The sequence below is a fragment of the Charadrius vociferus genome, unplaced genomic scaffold (genome assembly GCF_000708025.1).
Source record: "Charadrius vociferus isolate BGI_N301 unplaced genomic scaffold, ASM70802v2 scaffold13, whole genome shotgun sequence".
Classification (NCBI taxonomy): domain Eukaryota; kingdom Metazoa; phylum Chordata; class Aves; order Charadriiformes; family Charadriidae; genus Charadrius; species Charadrius vociferus.
In genome coordinates, this window is record NW_009647763.1 from 287773 (window position 1) to 310498 (window position 22726).

Sequence of the window (22726 nt, forward strand, 5' to 3'; positions counted from 1 at the left end):
GACATGTTGAAAGTCTCCAGCTCTGTTCACTGCAAGAGTTCCATTGTATTAATTCCTTAATGTTTCCTTCACTAATATTATCACATCTTCCTAGTCCCTCCTCTTCCTAAAAGATAATCAGTTACTGAAGTGTTCCCCAGTACCCTGAAGAAAGGCACCATTAAAGGAGAAAACAGAAAGGGCACAAATTATAAAATGAAAATTTTTGAAGAAACTAATAAAAAAAAAAATCTAGCTAGTATTTTTGGGAATATTTTTAAGCAAGTTTTCTATGTTTTTTAAATTTTTAGATTCAATAAATAAATTTTGAGCCCACAAAAACACCCACATCGAAAGAGCTCAAGCCCAGGGGAAAAGTATCAATTGCTTGGCACGTTAGTTTCAGACATGCTAGGCTAAGTGTTCAGAAAGTCTGACAACAACCTACTCTAGGGGAAGATGAGTGAGAACATGAATTATTTATGTGAACAGTGATAATCCCAAACTTTGTTTAAATATACATGGAATCAAGTTTTGATGATCTCTGGGTAGATTGTGCAATAATAATGGTGTTCTTGAAGGTAACCCTTTTCTTTCCATGCTTATGATTATCATTTTACATCTTAGCATGATTTTTCAAAGATAAAGATACTAGAAAGAATATTTTCTTACACTTTTAATGGACATTTTAAATTACTGTTTTATTTTTCTCTACTACTTCCCACTATTCTCACACAATGTAGAACTGAGTACTTAACATTCAGTGCATTTTATATACTGAGTGGTAGGCCATCTTAAATTCTAAAACATATTCACAAGATTTTATAGAGAAGAACATTTCTGAGCAAAAAAAAAGACACTTTACTGACTTTGAAATGTCTCTGATTCACCAAAATTTTGCAAACCCCGAATTTTGGTTTCTCACAGAACCCTATCTGAATTCCTGTCTTTTCTGCCATCAGCTTAAGCAACCTGAAAACAGCATATTTAGTGGTGCAGCCAGATGAAAAGTCAATCTCTATTTCTTGGGATTCTTCATCAGTGCAGTGAGAACTTCACTCCATGAAATTTCTATTGGCAGTTTGGATGTATGTTGTAATTAAAGATGATTATGACCTAATTTTGTGGCTCAGGAGTTAAGTAACTCATAAGGCAGGAAAACAATGTTTGCATAAAATTATTATGTTATGAATGCAAAGCTGATGGTAGAAAGCATTTTGAAAGCAGGTTCTTTGAACTACAACTTTTTTTTATTATTTGCAAAGATTAATATTGGATCTTGAGTATTACACCCTCTTCTAATGTTGATTCCATTTTATTCACTCATCATAAAACTTTGTAGATTAGCTAGATATGCATTTATAATACCTGCAGTTGGAAAACTATTTTTAATTAGGCTATCTGGTATTCTCAGTAATTAAAACCAGAGCATTCTTCTACATTTTAAATGCCCTATTTAGTCTCGTAGGGTAGCAAAATCTCACGAGTAACTGCCATGATGATTTTCACACTGTGTTTTTGCTGTCTTAACAAAGCTAAATATTTAAGTATTCCTCAAAAAAACCCCAGAAAAGACAACAGTTATAGCAGACCTGGATACAACTAAGTATTTGGGAAAACATGCTTGTGTCCAAAACCCAAACAAATAAAAAAATTCAGTTATATCTTCCTGCTTGTGGTAACAACTTAAGCAACAACTTAATTGCTCGATAAATATTTCTGGATTTAAAAAAATACTTCATTTTCTGTCAAAGCAAAAAAAATCATAGGGTATTAAAAATAATGTTTTTTAATATTTCCCATGTAAAAGAAATTGGCATTTACTTTCATCAGCTTCAATACTAAGAAAAAAAAAAAAAAGAAAGGAATAGGAAGAAAAGTTGCTGTGTCACTGCTGCAACACAGGAACTGCCATAACCGATCAGCCCCCTCAGTGGTCGTCTTAGCAGTTTTGTCTCAGAAGTATCTGGTATTGCCTAAAGTCAAAGCGCTGCAGAACTTTTCTTCATTATGACAAACAGCTGAATGACAATTTGTTTCTTCTATGTAGCACTCTGCAACTTTTGTAAAACCACTGCATCACAAGTCTTACACAGAGATTTGATTCATCATTTGATTCAGCTCACTATCTTCTTGGTGATTTATACAGTGCTTACGTAGCTTGAAATAAAATAAAATAAATAGAAAAATCAGCCAGATTTGTGTTTTCCAGTCATTTAGATGCCTTTAGCATCTCAGCCATTGCCTCAGCCTAAAACATGATATTAAAAAAATGAATCCCTGAGCACCTGAGTTTAACAGTCTTGTAGTAGCTAGGTTCACCAGGTTAACTAAGCATGGGGTAAACAAAATTTCCTCCTACCAATATTAGATGTGTTCCATTCCAGCTTAATGTTCCCTGACCTTGTTTAACAGCAGAAGCAAAAAAAAAAGAGTGCATCCTATTCACCTCTCTATCATGTACTGTTTTATACACTCTCTTCCCTGCTCATTCTTTGCTAGTTTAATCTTGTAAGCGTACTCTCTTATACCCTTTTTTCCAGGGCTTTTAAATGTTTCCTTACTTTTCTCTGGACTATATGATTTTGCAGTGCCCTTGAATGCTGTGCAAGATAAAAACAAACATACTCGCTTGGTTTTGGATTGCTACTGTACACTTTATTCATGATGTCTTTTGAATATCTGTATGTACTATATAGATTACTACAAAATGCCAACTAATTATTAAATATGCAATGAAATTCAAAGTGCCAGGAGAATCAAAGTAAAGAACACTTCAATGAAATGTTACTGAGGGTGACTAAAAAGGTGCTACTAGTAATATAAAAGCTATTGTTAGAAAAATATGTCAGTCGTAGACAAAAAAAAGTTACTTCATGCAAAGTTGAATAATAAATACTCGTAAGTGATAGTAACATTAGTGAGTGCACGTAAAAGTATTTTGATCCAGTAAATCAACTAGACACCTACTAGATTAAAACAGAAAAGAAGATGTGGATAAAAATCATCAAGTCTTTAATGACAGTAAGTATCTCAGTACTTCTCCCTTTTATAATCTGGATACGAGTGAAACTGGGTGAGTATAGCAACCTATTCCCCCTGGGATACCTTCCTTGCCACCAGCAACATAGACAACAGATGAAAGAAATCTTCACGCTTTCCAGTAATGTAGTAATTTTTCCTATATCCGTTCCAGTCGGCCTTTACAGGAGTATCTGGAAGTAATGCACCCTTGTCTTTCTTGGACAATGGCTTGGCTATGAGTTTCTCAGCTACAAAGACGTAAAAGATACTTCAGATTAATTATTACTACTTGGTGAAGTGATTAATTCCGTTTTTCAAGTATAGTTAGTTATAGTTACAAAACACTTAGTAATTCAATTTATAGCAGTTGGCTTCAACAAGACAGCTGGCTTCAACAACACTGCCAAGTGAGTAATCCGTACTCAATAATTTATTAAATGCTACCTCGCTCTATTCATCTATTAAAAACAAAAGTCACACAAAAAAAGGTTAATAGAAGTAGCTTTGAGTGTTTTAACCTTGAACACTGTAATATATTTTATCCAGCGAAGTTTAGATAAATGACCTGAAAGAAAAAAATCCTGTAACTAAGCGACACAGCATACATTTTAAGTCTTGCAAATCAGACGCAAAATATTAGATTCAATTTTAGAAAAGTACATGGAAAAGTCAAGTCATTTGAAAGAAATCTGAACAAAAGTCACTTTAAAGTAGTTATGCTAGTAGCATTTGACTAAACGAATAGCTATGGAAAGCGCACTTAAGAAGATACAAACACTTTGGAATAAAAAAATTCTTACATTCTAACAGTTACTGAATTAATGTCTGTTACTTTTTTTTGCTTACAAAGTATCCCATGTTTTAAGACAACCATCAGTCTTATTTCACAGAAGGGGAACATAAGCTATGTAAAGTTTCTAATCTCTGTCTGGAGAAGTGAGAGTCTTTTGGGCTGCTTTGCACACAGCAGTATTTCTAAAGATCTGAAAAAAATAAAATAAAAATCAACCCCCTATTTTTTTCCTCGACTAAAAACTGGCCGCTCTTTCTTTGTTTTTCTGTACACTCTGTATTCTGACTGCTAACTAAAATCACAGAAACAGGAACACTTCTGCATACAATATAGTATATGATGTGTAAACAACAACATAATGCCATATGCAATTGCAACCCAATATAAGTGTACGGTGGGAGTGGAGAGGTAGTATAGTCAAGACAAAAGCCCCTCTTTCCTCTTCCAAACTATGAAGCCTCTATAGTCCAGCCTCTTGGGCAACCTACAGGATGGGTGCAGTCATTCACATGTTTAAACAGAAACATCCATTAACAAGTAAGCACATTTAGATGCAGCGTATCTCCTGGTCTGGCAATAAGGCTTTATGATCACATAGTATATCTTTAACTAGGATATTATTATATGGACTGAAAAACTCTCGAGAAAAACATCACAGTTTTTTCGTAAGCAACCTGATAAATAAGGAAATTTCAAGGCAGGAAATTTGAAGAACCTGTGGGCAGTGTGTATTCCAAGAATGACAGTTAAGTGCCTGAAACTATGTCAGGTTTTGACAAACCTGTGTTGTTTCTTCAACCATTATTTACACCAGGAAGCTGTGACAGATACTTCTGTAAACCCTGGAGTCAATAGGAGATTTGCCACTCATTACAATCATGTAAAAGTAGGCAGAATATTTAATTGCCACATGATGAAGAGCTGGTTTCACACGAGACAAATGTTAGACATCTGCTGAAAATCTACCTGCTTGCCTGGAAAGAGGTCTACACATAAGAAATTTTTCCAAAAAGTGTCAAAAATGCATGCAGTCCACCTGGCACACAAAAGACATACTCTACCACTACTTAAAGAATCCATCCTCCTCAAATTATTACCTTATGTAGTGTTGGAGAACCTTCCTCTACTTCTGTTGGTCCTTCAGGGAGGAGAGGAGCAGAATCTGGTACTAATCCTGAAGGTTGTTCTTCATATTCTTCTGAAAACAAGATCCATAATTTAGCATTATGAGAGCCATGAAAGAATTATGGAAGTATCTATTTTCTGTGAATAACCATGACATTACGATCTAGCCAATAACCACGACAGAACTGGAACAGGTGAAAACTGTTTGCAGCCAACCTTTGTATGAGAATTTATCAAAAGTTGCCCATTAACTTTTATTTATATTAGTAAACTTAGATTTAAATGTAATTTGTATATAGGTAATTATATAAATGTGTGATTGTTTTTATTTTATCTGACTAAGAACAAAGTCCATACTGACAGCAATGCAACCGATACTTAACAAATGTATCTATGCATTTCTTTTGATTCAATAATAAGATTGTAACCAACTGAAATAACAAGTTATATACCAGGATTTTTTTGCACAGTTGGACAACTGCCTCAAAAGTGTTCGGGGTTTTTTGTGTTTGTTTGGGGTGGTTGGTTTGTTGTGGGGTTTTTTTGTTGTTTGTTTTGTTTTGGGTTTTTTTTGTTGTTTGTTTTTGTTTTTGTTTTGTGTTTTGTTTTTTTTTTTAAGAGCAACAGGCCATCACTGAAGACTTCCTACAGACTGCTCTCGGGCTTATTTTGCAAGGAAGAAAGGAAGGAGAAAATGCACAGGATGTGCAAGGGGAGGACAAAGGGGAAGGGCAGTAGTTAAGCTAACTTTTAATTACCATACTCAAGTTAGCACACTTATGTCCAAGCTTTTTTAGGAAAGAGGCATAAATACTAGACTTCACTTGAAAGACAGAGGGAGGAACTAGAAAATGGGGGAAAACATCTTTAGAAATGTTGGGTTAAAAGATTTCTAAACACCAGTATAACTGATAGTTTGACAGTTTAGGAAGGCAAATTAATTTCTTGTAGCATGCAACCACGCGCTCTGTCCATAAGCTAAATACTAACGACTGTCAGGACACTGAGCATCTTTACATCAGCTGACCCAGTAGGAAGCTTCCTATATTATTTATTCAGATTCATTTAGGTTTTTCTGTATTACTTTAACCGAAACTGTTTTAATGAGAAGAACCTGGCAGCAAGTTCAATGCTCAGATATCAGACTTAACCATTACTCTTCTTCTAAAACTTCATACTGAAATCCACTTATTTAGGAACTGAGCATTGCCCATTAGAGTAGGGTGAAAATCAAGAGTTTTTACAAAAGTAACTGGTCAGATCTAACAAAGATTGCTTAAAAAAAGAAAAGCTAAAATGCTTTGATGTGTCCAAAAACATTGCCAAGGTAAGGCATGAACCAGGTGGCTGTATGTGAGACGAGGAATCAACCCAGTGATTGACAATTAAGCCAGTACTACATAAGCTGGAACCTTTAACTAAGTGCCAATGCCCTCCTAAGCCAGATATGTCAACGTGCTAATTGGTTAGCTAACTTTATACGATTTCTGCATCACAATAAGTCATCATTAAACCATCTGTGTGATAGATAAATTCGTATCTTCAGAACAATAAGCAGTACAGCATGGTAAAATCTTGGACCATCAGTTAAACCCACTCCGGTATATCAGGAAGACAGCAGTAAACTTACTTTCACCAGCCACATAATTAGCTGGAAAATAGCCTTGCTGTCCATTTGCTAGGCTGCCAAACCACCAGTTATCATTATCTTTGTATAACACTTGGATAATGTCACTGCGATGGATGGTTAGCTCATCTGATCGATGCGCTGTGTAGTCATAAAGAGCCACTACCTAAAAGAGAGATAAGAGCACCACAGCTTTATCACAACCATGCCACAGAGAAAAAAGCGCAACATTCACTTCCTCTTGCAGAAAAGCAGCTGAAACCAAAGCTGCACTTTGGTAAAAGCTGAGGCTGTCTCAAGTTTTGCTAATGGGATCAGGGGTGGTGGGAAAGCAGCAGGAGAGGCAAGATAAAGGACTGTGGGATTGTAGAAATGGTTAAGAACATTCAATTCACTAAGATTAGCTTCAAAACAGCAGCTGTTAGTTCTATAAGCAATTTACTTGTGAAGCAAAAGGAAAAAAAAAACCCACTTCATACATTCGCTTTCTCAGAATTGTTACACCACCTTCAGATCCCATTCTGTGTGTGCATATGTGTTCGAATAAATACTTCAACAGTATGACAGTTTCACAGAAGGAAAAATTTAGTACAAAATATCACTGCAAAGTTTTGCTTTGATCACTCCACTTTTTCTTTTGGTTTAGAAATAAGGATTTGCATATACAATTTTATAAATATCTGCCAAAAATACGTTTATATTTCATTTCACATAATGAATCCATTTGCCAGTGAAATATAGTGCATCTATAATTTTCCGGAAAAAAGTACTAATAGTGGTCAGAACTATGCATACTACACAGAATATGATACCAGAAGTCTGCTTTCTACCCTGAATATGAAAACATCAAGTATAATTTCTTATTCATTTCCTATGCCCTATAAACAAAAATCTGTCCTGATGAATTCTGAGCAGAAAAGACTGAAAACAAGTGAACTGAAAGAACAGGGGAATTGCTCACTTCCCTCATTATAAGTGAAGAGCAAAATTATGACCTATTTTACACAAGAAAGACTGCTTCCCAACATATAATCTTTACCTCAGATTCCTCTATGAAATTATAAGTGAAGAGGTCATAAACAGGGATCGTTAGGAGTGATAGGAGGTTATAGGGGACCGAAGGAGACAGCGAAGTTATTATGAAGACAGCGATTTGGAGAAAAAACTTCCTTTTTTATTACTCATGCATGCATTTAAATCCTAAGACTGCTGAACTGTGCAGTGCTTTTTATATTTGTATTTCTGTTTTCAGTAAGATCACCTGTGAGTTATGTGTGTAAAAATATAGCCAATATCACTTGGATTTTTGTAATTCCATGTCATCAATTAAAGAGATTAACTCAGTTATGAATGGGAAAAGATGGAAATGATTCTACCATTGTAAATTCTATGTGGTAATCTGTAAGCTGGTCAGCATCAAAGTCTTACTATCAGCATAGTTCTCAGTAGACTTATCCAAATATGCATTCAGTAATCCTGAACTTCCCTAAAAAAGCTAAACAAGGAAATATCCTTCATAAAAACTCTCCTCTCTGCATTAGGAAAGCTAATACAGTAATTACAGGTGATGTTGACAATATAGAAATATGAACTATAGAACAGAACTAAACTCAAACACATTAATGAGCACCATAGAGAAACAGTACAGAACTGGAAGCTCACACAATCATGTCCAGTAAGGGGTGCTCTAACAGTGTCCAGTTAAGTGACAATGGCTTCCTTAGTAACAGACCTATGAAAATCATGAGGTCACTTAAGGTTAAAAAAAAAAAAAAAAAAAAAAAAAAAAAAAAAAGAAATGTAATGCTAATTACTTGGTAGCAGGAAAAACAATGAAAGGCAGAGCAACAAATACTTCCTTTTGCAGTGTCTTTTGTAAGATAGTTCTAGTGTAAATGTTTTAGTTTTCGGAAAAAATTTAAAAAATTCAGTAACATGAAAACACTGCCAATAGACAGTTCAAACCAATCAAGCAAGTCCCGCTGTCTGTCTCCCAGAAATAAAAAATTAAAATACCAATGTGTCCTGTAATACAACTGGTTTAGCAAGCCTGAAAATTTAAATGAAACGTGGAAATTGCCATTACATTCTCTGGAGACATATGATCAGAAAATGACCCTAAGGGGATACAAGAAATGCACCTCAGGACCAAAGAAGAATGTAAAACACTCAGAATTACGTCCAAAGCAATGGAATTTCTTCCAGTGTGACATTCAGACAGGTGTCAAGTTCTGTCTGGGTCCAAGTTCAAGCAAAACCTCCCAATCTATATTCAATGTGTTATAGAATTATTTTTCAAGAGTGATATAAGAACAGCAGTAGTGTGGTTATGCCAGTTATGAACATGCTTGTGAAATTACAAAATCTAGGGTAGCAAAAAACATCCTTGGGATCACGCTAAAAAAAAATAAGTGCTTTCAAAAGCACAGATACACTGTAACAGGTATAGAACATACTGCAAAAAATTACATAATACTTACTGTCTCTTGTCCGAGTGGACAACTGCTTCCTCCTCTCACCCCCAGTGCAGTCAGGCAGTCATCACTCTAGAAGTTGTTATTTAAAAACTTTAATATGAAGCATTTTGATAAACTATCATTCTGAGTATTCATGTCTACTGTAAACCAGTAAGAATTATCTGTAATAAAATGTTTTTTTAAAAAAAGAAAAAGCAGAAGTGCTGTTAAGCAACACTGAGTAATATTGGCTATGTAGATATTTAGAAAAAGATACTAAGTTTTTCAAGTATGTATGCTGCACTAAGGACAACGTGGGGGAAGACAGAGGACTGATGAAAACGAGGTCTAAGCTTGTTTGCATTGCAAACACTACAGTAGATGCTTAGGAAGTTGTTGCAGTGAACTTTACCGCTGAACCAGCATGCAAAAGATGACACTTTCATATAATGGAGAATTTCAGGTTGGTCTTAATAACCAATATTTTCCATTTAATTCTAACTGTTCTATCTTTACCACTTACTCTTCAGACTTCCAACAAAGTCAAAGGACTAGCAGAGATATAATGCAATAATTAAGGTGTGCCTGTACCTACAACATTTGATTTTTGTCAAACAAAAGAATTCTTCAGTGGAAAGAAGATTTAAAACAGAAAAATAGCAGAAGAACAACAAATTAGAACAAAGTAAGAGATGGAAGTCCTTTGCTGGTGTTACTTAATTTTTTCCAATAGCCTGTTTTCACAAAGGGGAAACCAGCTTCTCCTAGATTTTGTGTGCGTCAAAGGATACAAACAACAATACAAAATAGAAATATTACACAGCAATGAAAATATTTTAGAAAAGAATCAAATGTGAGCTCTGTCAAATAAACAACATTTCCATCCATAACACATTGTATCACATTATAAACAACATTTAAATTTGAGAATTTCTATCCAATACTTCACCTTTTCATATTTTACAGCCCCTCCTTCTGCATGAACTTCTTTCTCTTCCCCCGCTTTTTTAAAACATAGAGCTAGAATCTACAGCTCCTTTTATTTTGTTTTGTTTGTTTGTTTGTTTTTTTGTTGGGTTTTGTTTTCTTCTTTTTCATTACGGTGGTCCAAGGAATATTGCTACTGCAATGCTCAGCAGAATAAACGGCATTCTCTAGAACTGAGATTCTTGCCCTCAACGTTGTTTTCCAAACTTAGCTAGGCTTATCCCATACAGGAAAGAAATCACAAACTACCCTGAACACAGAGGTTCCAGCTACTGCCCAACTTGTTTCGGTATTTCCACAGTAGTTACAGACAGATGCAGTACATAGAGATGAACACAGTATAGAAGTAACAGTTGCACTCCGTTCTTATCACCTACCAGAACATCTAAGCCTAAAGAGTTCTGAATAACTATGTACACACACAGTGGGGGGGGGAAGTGTAACTGCTTGATTTGATAAACAAATTTTGAACAAAGACTGGTGGAGCTGCAGTTCAGAGGACGTGGCTTGTTCAGTGGTCTACTGGTAGTTCACACTGTCTTACAGGTTTTAGCTAATTCTCATTTTCCATTCTCAAGGTTAATAGAATTGTGCAGGCAATGTGCTTAGCCTGTGGGATGGGAGTGCCTCCTGTTGCTCAAAAATGATTCATCAGCATTATTAGCAGTATTATTTAGGTATCTAGTTCAGGTACTCATATTGCCCCATTATTGTGTCTCAATCTCTCTCTCTCTCTTTTTAATAAAGTATTTATGCGCTCTCAAACACTCAACCTAAGAAGAGCTTGAAGAGAGGGAGCTGTTTGGAAATAACAAGCTAAAAATCCATGAGTCATCCTGAGACTATGTTGAACGTTCTCAGACACCAAGTTAAACTTTTAAGGCAACAACAATCCAAAGAGTTTCCTCTTAAAGACATACACCCAGTATGTCTTGGGCTGCACACACCCCCAGCCTGCAGTGGGGCAGGGGAATTGCCACGGCTGCCTACCACAAACGTAGTTACTGCGAGGCAGCAGAGCTGCGCTGGCGTGCCACGCCATTTCTCAAATAGTGCCAAATACCAGCTACGCTGCAAGTAACACCCAGCAAAAACTACTGGCCTCTCAGTTAAGAAACATCTTTTTTTTTTATGTTGTGTCACAAGATTAAGCCACATTTTCAGGATTCCAAAAAAGCAACAGACATACTGAAGTGTAGGAATACATCGTTCTTAAGACAATATTAACGTCTCCTTTTTTTAATTAATTTTTTAGTTAATCCTTTCCTTGAATCAGAACAGACATGGGGCTATGGTTATGTTCTGAGGAGTTAGTCTCTTTGGGAGGCAGACCATCTGTGAGAAACAGGAACAACATGCTTGCTGAAAAAGCCCGCCGTGTCACACGGACTTTGGTTGAACAAAGCTGTTAGGAGCGTTCAGCGTAAGGTACACCCTTAGAAGAAGATAAATAGATCCAGCAGTTGAGGCAGAGTTCTAGACCATGAAACATCACACTGGTTATCCACAACTAACCAACCTAGATAGCCTTGACATTTCTAACATATTTCATTTCTACTACTGAACAAATATATTTCAAATACCACAATACCAAAGTTCAAAGAAAAAATACAGAAAAATGTAAAGTCTACTAGTGGTTTCATATGCTTCTGCCTTATATGTAAACACATTCTTCATTGTAACAGAATAAACATAAAGTCCCACTTCTAATTAGTTATTAACTCTTGATAACTACACTTGGAAAATAATCTTTTTTAAGATTAATCTCAGGCAGACACTACACATGCTGGGGTGAACTCCAATGTGTGCATACAGGACTAAAGCCACCCACTCTTCTTTTCCCGTTAGAATGACAGTCTTGGTGACATGAAGAAGGACAAACATCTATTTCTTGGATGCTGCACAGTACTACGCTTCTCTCCACTCCACCTGCCTACACCTGCTATCTACCAGAAACTGGGAGAGAAACTGGGAGTGTTACTTGTGCAAACACTCCAGTAAAGACACAGGGAATGAGTGTTAAAGCTTTTTTTTGTCTGTTCATTAAGTCTGTGCCTCAATGTGTAATAGCTTAGCTTCTGAGACTGTTAGCTTTTAGGGTTTTTTGTTGTTGTTGTTTTATGGTGTTTTGGTGGTTGGTTTTTTTTTTTTTAAAGGAGACAAAATAAGAAATGAACTCAAAGTGCTCAAAAAGCCACGACTAGCTTAAAAGTGAGGTAATATTTAAAACATGTAAAATTTTTACAGAATCAATCTGAGCTTTTACAGTTGCTCCATTGTTTTCATTTTTCCTTATGAACCCGAGGGTCAGAAATTTACTTAATCCTCTTCTTCCCTAAGAATGTCATGCAATCTCTTTACCCCAGTAACTGAAGTTTTAAATGAAACACTAAATAAGCTGACACTTAGCATAAAATAATTGAATATTGTTAGCAGTGTTGTATTTCTGTTCTTGTTCTCTGGTCCAATTAATTGCCAACACACTCCTAGCTCAGGACACCTAACTGTCCAAATTTAGTCTACGGGAAACAGAAGTACAAGGACAGTATTAATAGCTAAATTAAAATGATTCTAAAAGTATTAATTGCTAAGAATAATGTACTCTTCTTTGGTCTTAATTAATCTGTCTGTAGACACTGTAAAGTTACTTCCTTAGGCTTCAGATGAAGACAATCCTTATTTGATTACAGCCCTTCCATATTTAATGAGCATGGGAATCTATAATCTGCCTAGAGGAAAAAAAACAAAACTGTACCAGGCTGCACTTTATTGAAACCTTCAATGTACAAACAGAAAACAGAAATGCAAACACAGCTGCTGCAGTTAAGCCTACAGGGATAAAAAAAAAAAGAAAACAAAAAAAAGGGAAAAAAGATCAATTCAGAAGCATGTGAAATACTCCAGCTCCTGAAATTATTCAAAACCTCTTAAACTATTTCATCATTTGTAGATATCCTACTTTGATACAAATTACTCAGTTTATTCGCACTTCTAACATATATATTACTGCATGTGTAACAGAAAAAAGTAACAAAAATATTCAAAACCTTAATTTAACCCTCTCAGAAAAAAAGGTTTTAAATTTGCTGCTATTTAGTGTTTTCCAAAACAGCTGATCCTGTAAATATTTACAGAGCTTGCTGTGGATCATGCTAAAATACTGACTGAACAATTTATACTTTTCCCTGAAAATTACATATTGATGGTTAAAAAAACGAAAATGTGAAAACAAGAACCATTTAGCCACTAACAAAACAGCAACGTAAAACCATATTTTCAAAATTTCTCGGTGAATCCTATGTATCTTACAAGTCTTCTGCAACTCTATTAACAGATTCTGTCAAATAAGGTAGGTCCTAAAAAACCCCTAAACCTACCCAAACCAACACCCCAGATCCAAACTGTAAAACAGCAATAAATAATCCAATTTATGTCCATTTCTAACATTTCTCTGAAAAATTACAATTAGCATGCAATTAAGACAGAACATTAAATCATGGCCTTCTGTCCATGGGTACAGGAGGATTAACACCTCCAGTCCTACAGGCCTAGCCTTCTAGAGCCACACACACGTTCAGTATTCAGAAGCATAACTTGTTCCTCCATCACTAGTCCCTCCATACATTTTGTGTTTAATCCGGGTTTATCAAATGTATAGTTGGAATTAATGGAATTTACAGATTCCACTGGATTTTTATTACGGTGATCAGGAAGCCAGAAATAAAGAAAAGGAACAAATATCATTACTAGAAGTTTCCAATCAATATTTAACAGATAAGCAACTAAATAAACAGGATAGCTGTAATTTCACTTGTTACAAAAAGGTGGAATTAACAATGAAAACATGGTGCTGTGAATAGGATTCAATTTCAAGTTATTGTCCCGGCTTTCTCTCCCTACTTATCAATGTCTGTATTCTTAGTAAAAACCAAACTCACAGGACTGTGATTTTAGCTTATTTATTTCTAAACAACAAAAAGTAAATTATGAAAACATACAAAGCTTTTAATTTGCAGATATCTGATCACACTACCAGCTGGCTGCAGCAAAAGCTTATTTGCCAATGTACACAATTTGCTTGAAGATACCTCTTTTGTGAATAAAGACAGGATAAAAAAAAAACCCTCCCTACAATGAGAATTTGTGAATAATGACATTTTATAGTTAAACATCAATTTTAAAAAAATGCAAAGATAGAATTCCTTACCGTCTGTAGTCTACCCAATAGTGTTCGGCTAAGAGGATTTCCTACTGGGCTGAAGCACCCTGTGAAAAGAAAAGGCTGTGAATTTTCTGCTTGTTATCCTTTTCCATCGAATAAACCATTTTATTTTAAAATCATTATGTTAGCAGGATATGTTAGACAAAATTCTAATGAAAAGCAGCAGCATCTTTCAGTCACAACTATGCATCCTTCAATCAGGAACAGTTGGAGGGTTTATTTAACTAACAGACCTGACACAAGGTTAACTAATCCAATATTTCCATTCAAATGATTTGGAGAAATAGCTCAAGCTATGTCCACATGCCACCTCGTGCTCAAAGCTGACACTATTATCTAGGCTGTATTGCTTTTCTCTTCATTGAATTTCTGAGTAATGCATACAAAGTTTTCCAACAGAAACGATCACAAAAACTCTCAAAGGAATTACTTCCTTATTTTATCTGAAAGAATAACCATGCGTATTCAGAAGTTTCCTTTGATCATCTGAGTTCCTATCACAACACATCTTGCTGTTTATTTTATTCACTCTCTACATAGTGCATTTGAACAAGTACTTGTAAATTCTTTTCTTTTCAAACTATTATGTTAACTACTAAGCTCAGGAAAATCCTTTCATCATCTATGGATTTATCTTTTTGTTATTGGTCTCCTCAGCTGTATACTTAAGAAAACATCTTAAAAAGAAGACACAAAAATCTGAAAATTCTTGAACATGACAGTGAAAAATGCTACCGCTTCGTTGGAGAACTGTTTCTCAAGTATAGAGATGCCAGACAACACAGAGTTAAGCTTGCTGGATTTTCTCTGTGAGACACTAGATTTGAAACAAGTTTTATTTTCAAAGAGGAATAAGTTCTGAAAACTCATTTTCATTTGCCACTCCAAAAGCCTGCTCTTGAGGAGTCCAGTATCTGAATAAAGATGACTTTTCAGATTCAGATTCCCTGTACTGGCACAGCTCCACAAGGAAGCTTGCACAACTCCACCTACAGTATACTTTCTAAAGCCTAGTGGTTTTGACTTTCACAGGAGATTTACTTGTAAATGTTTAATCATTAAGATATTTAGATATTTCTAAATATAATAAAAGCTGCAAGCTCAAATAATCATAGTTAAACCACGCTCCTGCAGATTTTTTGCTTGCGAATCATTTTGTACTTGTGAGAAATCCTAAATAAGTGCAATACTTGATTTTTCAATTTTCTGTATGAATTAAAAATTTTGTGATCTTAATAATTTCAAAAAGCTTGTACAAATTCTGAAATACTTCATTTTGAAAGGCTTACTTTGATTTTTACCGCTTTTTTCCATCACTTTTCAGAAGAGGAAAGAAATGAGAATAGAAACTGTTTTCTGAATTCAACCCATACTCAAAGACAGTACACCTGAAACTTACCTTTTTTCAAATAAGCTATTTGCTAAAACATTTATTCAGCACTAACATCAAAAGTCAGTAGGGATATTACTCCTATTGTTATCTCCATACTTATACGGTTACAAACCAAGATGCAACAGAGATGATACTACATACGGATATACTATTGCATACAAGTGTCCTTATGAAGTCTTTGAATACAAAAAAAACCAAACTCAAGACCAATGAAATTTCTGCATGATAAAAAATTATTTTTTTCTTTAGACAACTAAGTATTCTACCATAGGATTTTCCATTTCAGCATTGTAGTGTTGTGCCAGTTCATATAAAGCCCCTCTAAGATAAAAGCTGTATAAAACATATGATGAAAACAATTGCTTGTTTGGAAAAATCTTCAAATTTGAACTAAAAAAAAAATAATCTCTATGTTTATGACTAATATCATTGACTTTCTTGCTCTAAGCAAAAGATGTATTACCTCCAAGTACTTCTGGACTGTATGGTTATGAATGTGAGCACTCCTGTGCTCACATATTTAGCTGCTCATCAGGGGAAAACTTTATGGTTAGACTGATATCCCCAGTTAAGCCTCAATAAAAGGCAGCGTAGACCTGTTCTGCTGCAAGCATAGGAAAGAGACAGATGTGTAACTCAAAGATATAAGTGGTGCTGTACTGAATTCTAGCAGCTGGCACTGGTTTTGACATTTTTTCCACAACTGGAGCCTTCTTCCAAAACAAGGAGGACATTTGTATTAATCCACTTGAGGCATAAACACTAAATAGACTGCAGCGCACTTGGGTCCAAATATTCTATGCTCCACAGAGCCAATGCTATTTGTTCATATTGATCATGCCTATTGGTTACCCCAAACTAGTCTTTAGTGTTATCCATTAGTTGGTTTTGGTTATCAAGCATTTATTTAGTACATTCACAACAGTCGTATAAAAAAAAAAAACAACCAAAAACCAAAAAACAACCTGTTCAAACCTTCCTCATTCACAGAACAAGGACCATTCAGCAAGCGCAAGCAAGGGATCATCCATCCCTTGTTTCTCAAATGATGCAGTAGATTTAAAAAGCAATTTTACACAGCTATTGGCTTGACGTGGTTCCATGCTTGATGAAGCATGTAAATGACACCGAGCAGGTGTGACTAAAAGCCTCTGCAGTGCTTCCTTTGGTTGTCTCTGATCCAGGCTGTACAAACTTTTCAACTACTATAGTGAGGTACTGAAATTGAGGTCAGGATTGCAGAAGGACATTTCCACTTCATCCCAAAATGACACTCTGACCTGTTGGGACTCTCACTTAGCCTGAACTTATTATAAAAGGTCATTAAATCCCTTGTAAGGTCAAACCTGAAAAAACCAACACCCAGGTTAATCTAGACTATCTTACCGTAAGGATACTTCAGAATCACTAATAGAGAAGCATTTTTATTGATTCAGAGGGTTTACTGAAACCCTCCAACAATCTTCTTTCTTAACAGCATTTGCTGTCTTCACCTTCAAAACCCTGTACGTCTTGAGAAGCTAATCTTCCATATTTAAGTACTAACATTTGAATTATTGTATTTCCTATTACTCTGCATTGATTCTTCGGTGGTTTCCTTTACATGGAGTTATTTCTAGAAGAACCTACTGCTAATGTCTAAATGCAATGTTAGATGTCTCAAAATGATAGATGCTAACGATCAGAATTTTCACATTGACACAGTTTAACAGCAGGTCAGCTCTTCTTTATGGTCCACAAAATCCATTGTTTTAAGTATGTGCTGACTTCAGGCAAATGCCTGCCAAGGAGTTGGTACCTTTCGAAAAACAGTGTAGCCGTCTGCCTTGAGAGGGAATCTGAAACTGTGTTAGTTTCCTGTACAAAGTGAACAGTGAACTGAAAGTCTATCCTTAGTTCCCCTGGGTCACGTCTGGCAATATATTCTCTGCCAGTGTAACTGCAACTGAAGAGAAAAGATGACAGAAACCAAGTAGCTGTCCTGTCTAAAACACGCCTGTACTACCAAGTTCCCAGTTTTATTGCATGCTTTCACTGAAAAACTAAAACTACCCTCTGCTCTGGATAAGCACATTAGTGGGAATTGATCAAATTGTAAAATAGTTGGGCTGAAATACACAGGTAGTAGACGAGTTCACTTCTAAGCAGATTAGACTTACACAGAAATTTATACAAAAGCAACAATGTCGCAAAATAGCACTTGCAATAGTTAAAGCCACTTCCTATTAAATAACAGCATCTTTAGCTATTATATTTGTTCTAAATTAGTAGCAAAAAAGCTGGAACAGGGAAAAAAGTCCTTCTAGAGAGTCAAGTAATTCCACTATTATTCTACTGGAGTAGAATACAATCACCTAATATTAAACAACTGTGTGAAAATTTCCTCTTTTAATTGAGGCTGAGAGAACATTCATTACAGAATGTATGGTTTAATTAACTTTCCAAAAGAAGGCTTTTTCTCCCTTTGTGAAATGCTCTTGATAAATTAATTCTGTTAACTAATAAAGGTATCTGAGTATCATAAATCTCCAAAGATTCCAGTCTCCTGGAATCTACAGTTAACGAAATCATCCAAAAGTTTATCCTGAAAAATCCTTGGAAAAATCACAGAACACCAATGAACAAATAACTACGAATACTGAAAAATGTTAATATTCAGACATTTCTGTGATGAACCCCTCTATAGCATACAGAGAGAAAGAAAAAAATCTTACCTATTCCAGTTCCACATTATTCTAACTGAGCTTTACTTTAAGTTTATACTGATTATTAATGTCTAAAAAAAAAACAACAAACAACCCCACAAACAAATCCTGAAAACGTGAAAATAAACCATGCCTCTAGCAAATGGTATTTCTTACTGCAGACATTCTTATAACTTATATTGTGGCCTCTTGCAACATGGCATAGCTAAAATACAGCCAAATAAACAAACACTGGAAAAAAAAAATCAACTCAGATATGAGATGAATATGTGTATATCAGCTCAGTCCCTTTCCTACTGATCTTCTGTGGCTTTAAAACTGTTCCCAGTAAACAGAATTATATTTTCAGCACAGTCACCTATTCAAAAGTATGACCTCTGTGACCAAAAGATCTTTTAGTATGCAGTATAATCTCTACTTTAGGCTTCAAAGGAAAGTTTTGAGTTTTTTTTTTTTAAAGTAAAAGCTTTCAGAGCAGTATTACTCACTTCTTTCTATGATTTTATTTTCAAGCTATGTATAAATAAGAGAAAGAATATCATTTTGTAATGATCTAAATATATATTAATCTTCCCTCAAAGGCTTTATCCTCACAACAATTATGCTTTAATAGATCAAACAGAATTCATTAAATAAAAAGATTGTTTATATATTGGATAAGAACCTGTTTTCCTTTACTTAAACACAGGATCACAAATACTTTCAAAACCCACCACAAACATTTTCAAATGCAGTTCACATAAAATTAAAGGAATGGATGCATCCACTTAGCAAGTGTACCTTTTTGTTTTACCAGAAAAACAGATGTTTTACTAATATCCAGTGCTGTAGGTGAAAACTCACTTCAAATTCCGCTCCACATAACTTTGTCTAGCACCTATGATTTTGAACATATTCCAAATTAAGCAGGAGAATGGATAGGACCAAAGTGTATTGAAAACTGTTTCAATGAAGTTTAATCTGTATCATAGCTTTTAAAGCTGCTTTGGAACACATTTGGCTGAAGGTAGAGCAAGAAAACTTCATTCAAAAGCAGTACAAAGTGAGACAAGGAACAGAGTATTTTTAGCATTCATTCTAAAATAGTGTTCTCTTTGTAGTTCATACAACACCAAAGGAAATGGTTAATTCTCTTGAGAGCTCATATGTTGCAAGCCACTTAAAATGTGTATTCTCAAAAAAGACGGTTCTCACATGATATGTTTAAGTGTATATACAAAAGTGCAGTGATGGCATCACTACTGAATGCAAAGGACTTCTACAAACACCCATAAGATTCTTGCAATGTATTCTGCACTGAGAGAAGTCTACTTGACATCAGGTGAGCCCATGCTGTTGCTGGCCCTCTCCTTGTCTTTTCCCCAATTTTTTCTTCTATTAGAAAGCATCAGGGAAAGACTAAACTACCTACTCAATGTCTGTCTCATTTACTAAGTGGGGTTCCAATTTGTTAACCTAAATCTATCCGCTTAAAATCAAAACACAAAATCTATAGGACAAATAAAATCCCTCTTCATTTACTGTCTTACTTTCTGTAAGTTATATAGAGAAACTTCTGTTAATTTATTTTACCAGTCAAATAAGGGAGCTGTTTTCATGCTATGTACATTGCAAAAAAAAAATTAAAAAAAATGAGAGAAGCCTTAGCACTTCTGCTGCCAGATATCACTCCTCCAGTTAGCGCGGGGATTGATCTAGATGGCAGTGACGAAACCAAACCAACACAAAAACCCAATACCCCCTCCCCTCCCAAATTAAGCCAAAACAGAGCTGTGCTGAGAGGTGGAAAAGCACAACTTCTTTTTGTTTCCCTTCCCAATCCCCATTAATACAACAAAAACTTGTAAACTAAGAAAATAAAAGAAACTTGGGACCTCATGTCAATAGACTAGGCTGTGGTTGCCATGCACAATACTATATTATACAGAAAAGTCTGCACAGATGCATAAGCTTTCAATAAAAAAAGTATGCAATATTTACCTTTTTAACCAATTGTTTACTGAAAGCTGGTTTAAAAAAAGTTATCTAGAAAAGTAACTCTAGTGAGTTACACAATTCAGTACCATGCAGTTCCACACATATTGCTGCATCTTCTTTTGCATCAGCACCCGATATTCCAGTAGATTCCCCAGCTCCGGGTATTAGGAGAACTCTGGCTTCTCAAACCATGAGTCACAGTCTTCCTAAACTGAGAAAGACAACTGGCCTAGTGTGCTTAAACACAGTAACTTTCTTATCCGAGGACTGATGCGGTTATCTCTAGCTACTGCATCTCTTTGTCTCTGATTCCCCAGCCCAAATGACCAAGTAGGCTGCTGCAGCAGAGCTATGTGAACACTGGAGCAGTGGAATAGAGCAAAGCTTGAATTCACACCTGTAGATCCACACAGAGATACCTTCACTGTAACATCACCTAATTCCAATCCTCATATAAGAGATCTCAGAATCAGACAGCACTAACACGAAAAAAACACTATGCTTCTGGCACTGCCATATCCCACAACGTAATTATATCTACCATCAGCCAAAAGAATGCATAGAGATATTCATTCAAGGCTAGCCATCATTTTCATTCCTGGTTCAAGGTGTACAAGGGCACAAATATGTATTTGCTCTGAATCTTAGACTAATCCTACAGAAGAAACCACGGAGATCTCTGGCTTTGAGGAGAATACAGTTTCATATGAATACATTTATCCTGTACTTACACACAATGAACAGGCAGAATTCGGCCCCTATTTACAAAAGGTATAATGAAGTAAAAACTATTGCATCACAAAAACAATTAAAAAATCCGACTTTTTAATTAGAGATTAAAATCAAATACATTTAGCAGCCTACACACCCACCCAATTATTTCTGAGTAATCTTATCAAATCATCATCTTACATTTTTCTTGCAAATGTTAAGTTTCTACAGTACCATATATAAACAATGCAAGTAGTAGCACGTGTCCCAAGCATTCTTTTGAAGTAAAGAACATTTATTGAATTCATGCTAATCAGGAACGTGCTAATTTATGACAACCCCTAACGTTACATCATAATGGCAGCAGATACAACTGAAAATGAGCAGAGGTTATAGTATCCAGTTGTTTCTTTCTACAATGTAGAGAACAGAAAGTAAAATTACAGCAAACATCAATAAGCCTGCACAGATATCATCAGTATTCCGAAATCAGATTGGCAATATTATTTACAAGTTCTAGATAGTCGATAAAAAAGATGTAAGGAAAACGCAGACTATGACACACGCTTTGTATTAATAAGAGTTATTTTTCTTCTAGTGGTGCAGATATCCTAAGAAAGTCATTATTAGTTTTGCTAAGCTTACCACAACTAGTTAAAAGCAAACAAACTAAATTAAATTTGGAAAGAAACTTGTTTTGTATTATATTATATAAAGCTTGTGGTGTTACTCTATCGAAAAATACTTCATGAAATACAGAAACTGCAGTCCCTTAGACTTGTGGATGCCCAACACTGAAATAGCAACCCTCACTTTTGGGTTTGGTAATATTTTTGCTTCTGCATTACTTTACCCTCCCTGAATCAGAGGAAATGGAGCTCTTAAGCAGGATTTATGCTTATCTGTTTCCTAAAACTACTGAGTACAGTTAAATTCTGTTCATTAAGACAGTTAATATCTATGTAATACAGCTAAACAGAACTTAACTTCATGTGTAACTCTCGAAGTCTAGTACCTCCGGACCTCAGGAGGTCTACTCATATCTTTAAAAACCATACTTGACTAGGGAGAAAAGATGAAGAATGAAAATTATGCAAGGAAGGAAAACAAAGTAATTTACTTTGCATGGTTCCTCCCACAACTGAAATTCAGCAATGGCTGGTTACCCACAATTACTTAAACCAAATTAGCCTGTTGCTGTACAAATGGAAAGCTGTAAGTTTGAAAATATGCTTAGAATACCACAAATACTTTTCAAAATCAGCCATTAACATTTTTGCAATGCAAAGCCTTCCCAGCTAAGAAAAAAAATAGCCACCTACTGCATGAGCTACTGAGTTTCTGTATTACCCAGTAGACTCATAATGTCAGATCAAGTCTTGACTGAAAAAAAAAATGAATAAAAAAGTATTGTAACTGCTTGAAGAACATATGCAGCATTTTTCTAACATTTGCATTCAAGGAAAAATAGTATCAGCATCATCATACGCAATATGCTGGAAAAAATCAGTCAGCTTGATATTTCCGGTCTTTATCATGACCAGAATAGCCAGTAGTAGTTTGTACCTAGCCTACTTTCTCCTTTAAATTAGCACTTTCAGCCAGTAACGAATATTCATTTTGAGAAAATATTACCAGAAAATTCCATGACATTACCAAACAATTCATACATTATTAAACGTGAAAAATGCAGGACCACCAGCAGACACTAAATCAGGACACCATTA

General features: G+C 35.3%; 1 protein-coding gene across 1 annotated transcript in view; it reads right to left on the minus strand.

The window, feature by feature from the left end:
* AHI1 (Abelson helper integration site 1) overlaps window positions 1–22726 on the minus strand; it is a 90004-nt gene that overhangs the window by 11289 nt on the left and 55989 nt on the right. The window contains exons 19-22 of the mRNA XM_009882328.1: window positions 14199–14257; window positions 9029–9094; window positions 6552–6714; window positions 4894–4994 (exon numbers count right to left, since the gene is read on the minus strand). Coding sequence (XP_009880630.1) covers window positions 4894–4994; window positions 6552–6714; window positions 9029–9094; window positions 14199–14257 — 389 coding nt within the window. The remainder of the gene's footprint in view (window positions 1–4893; window positions 4995–6551; window positions 6715–9028; window positions 9095–14198; window positions 14258–22726) is intronic.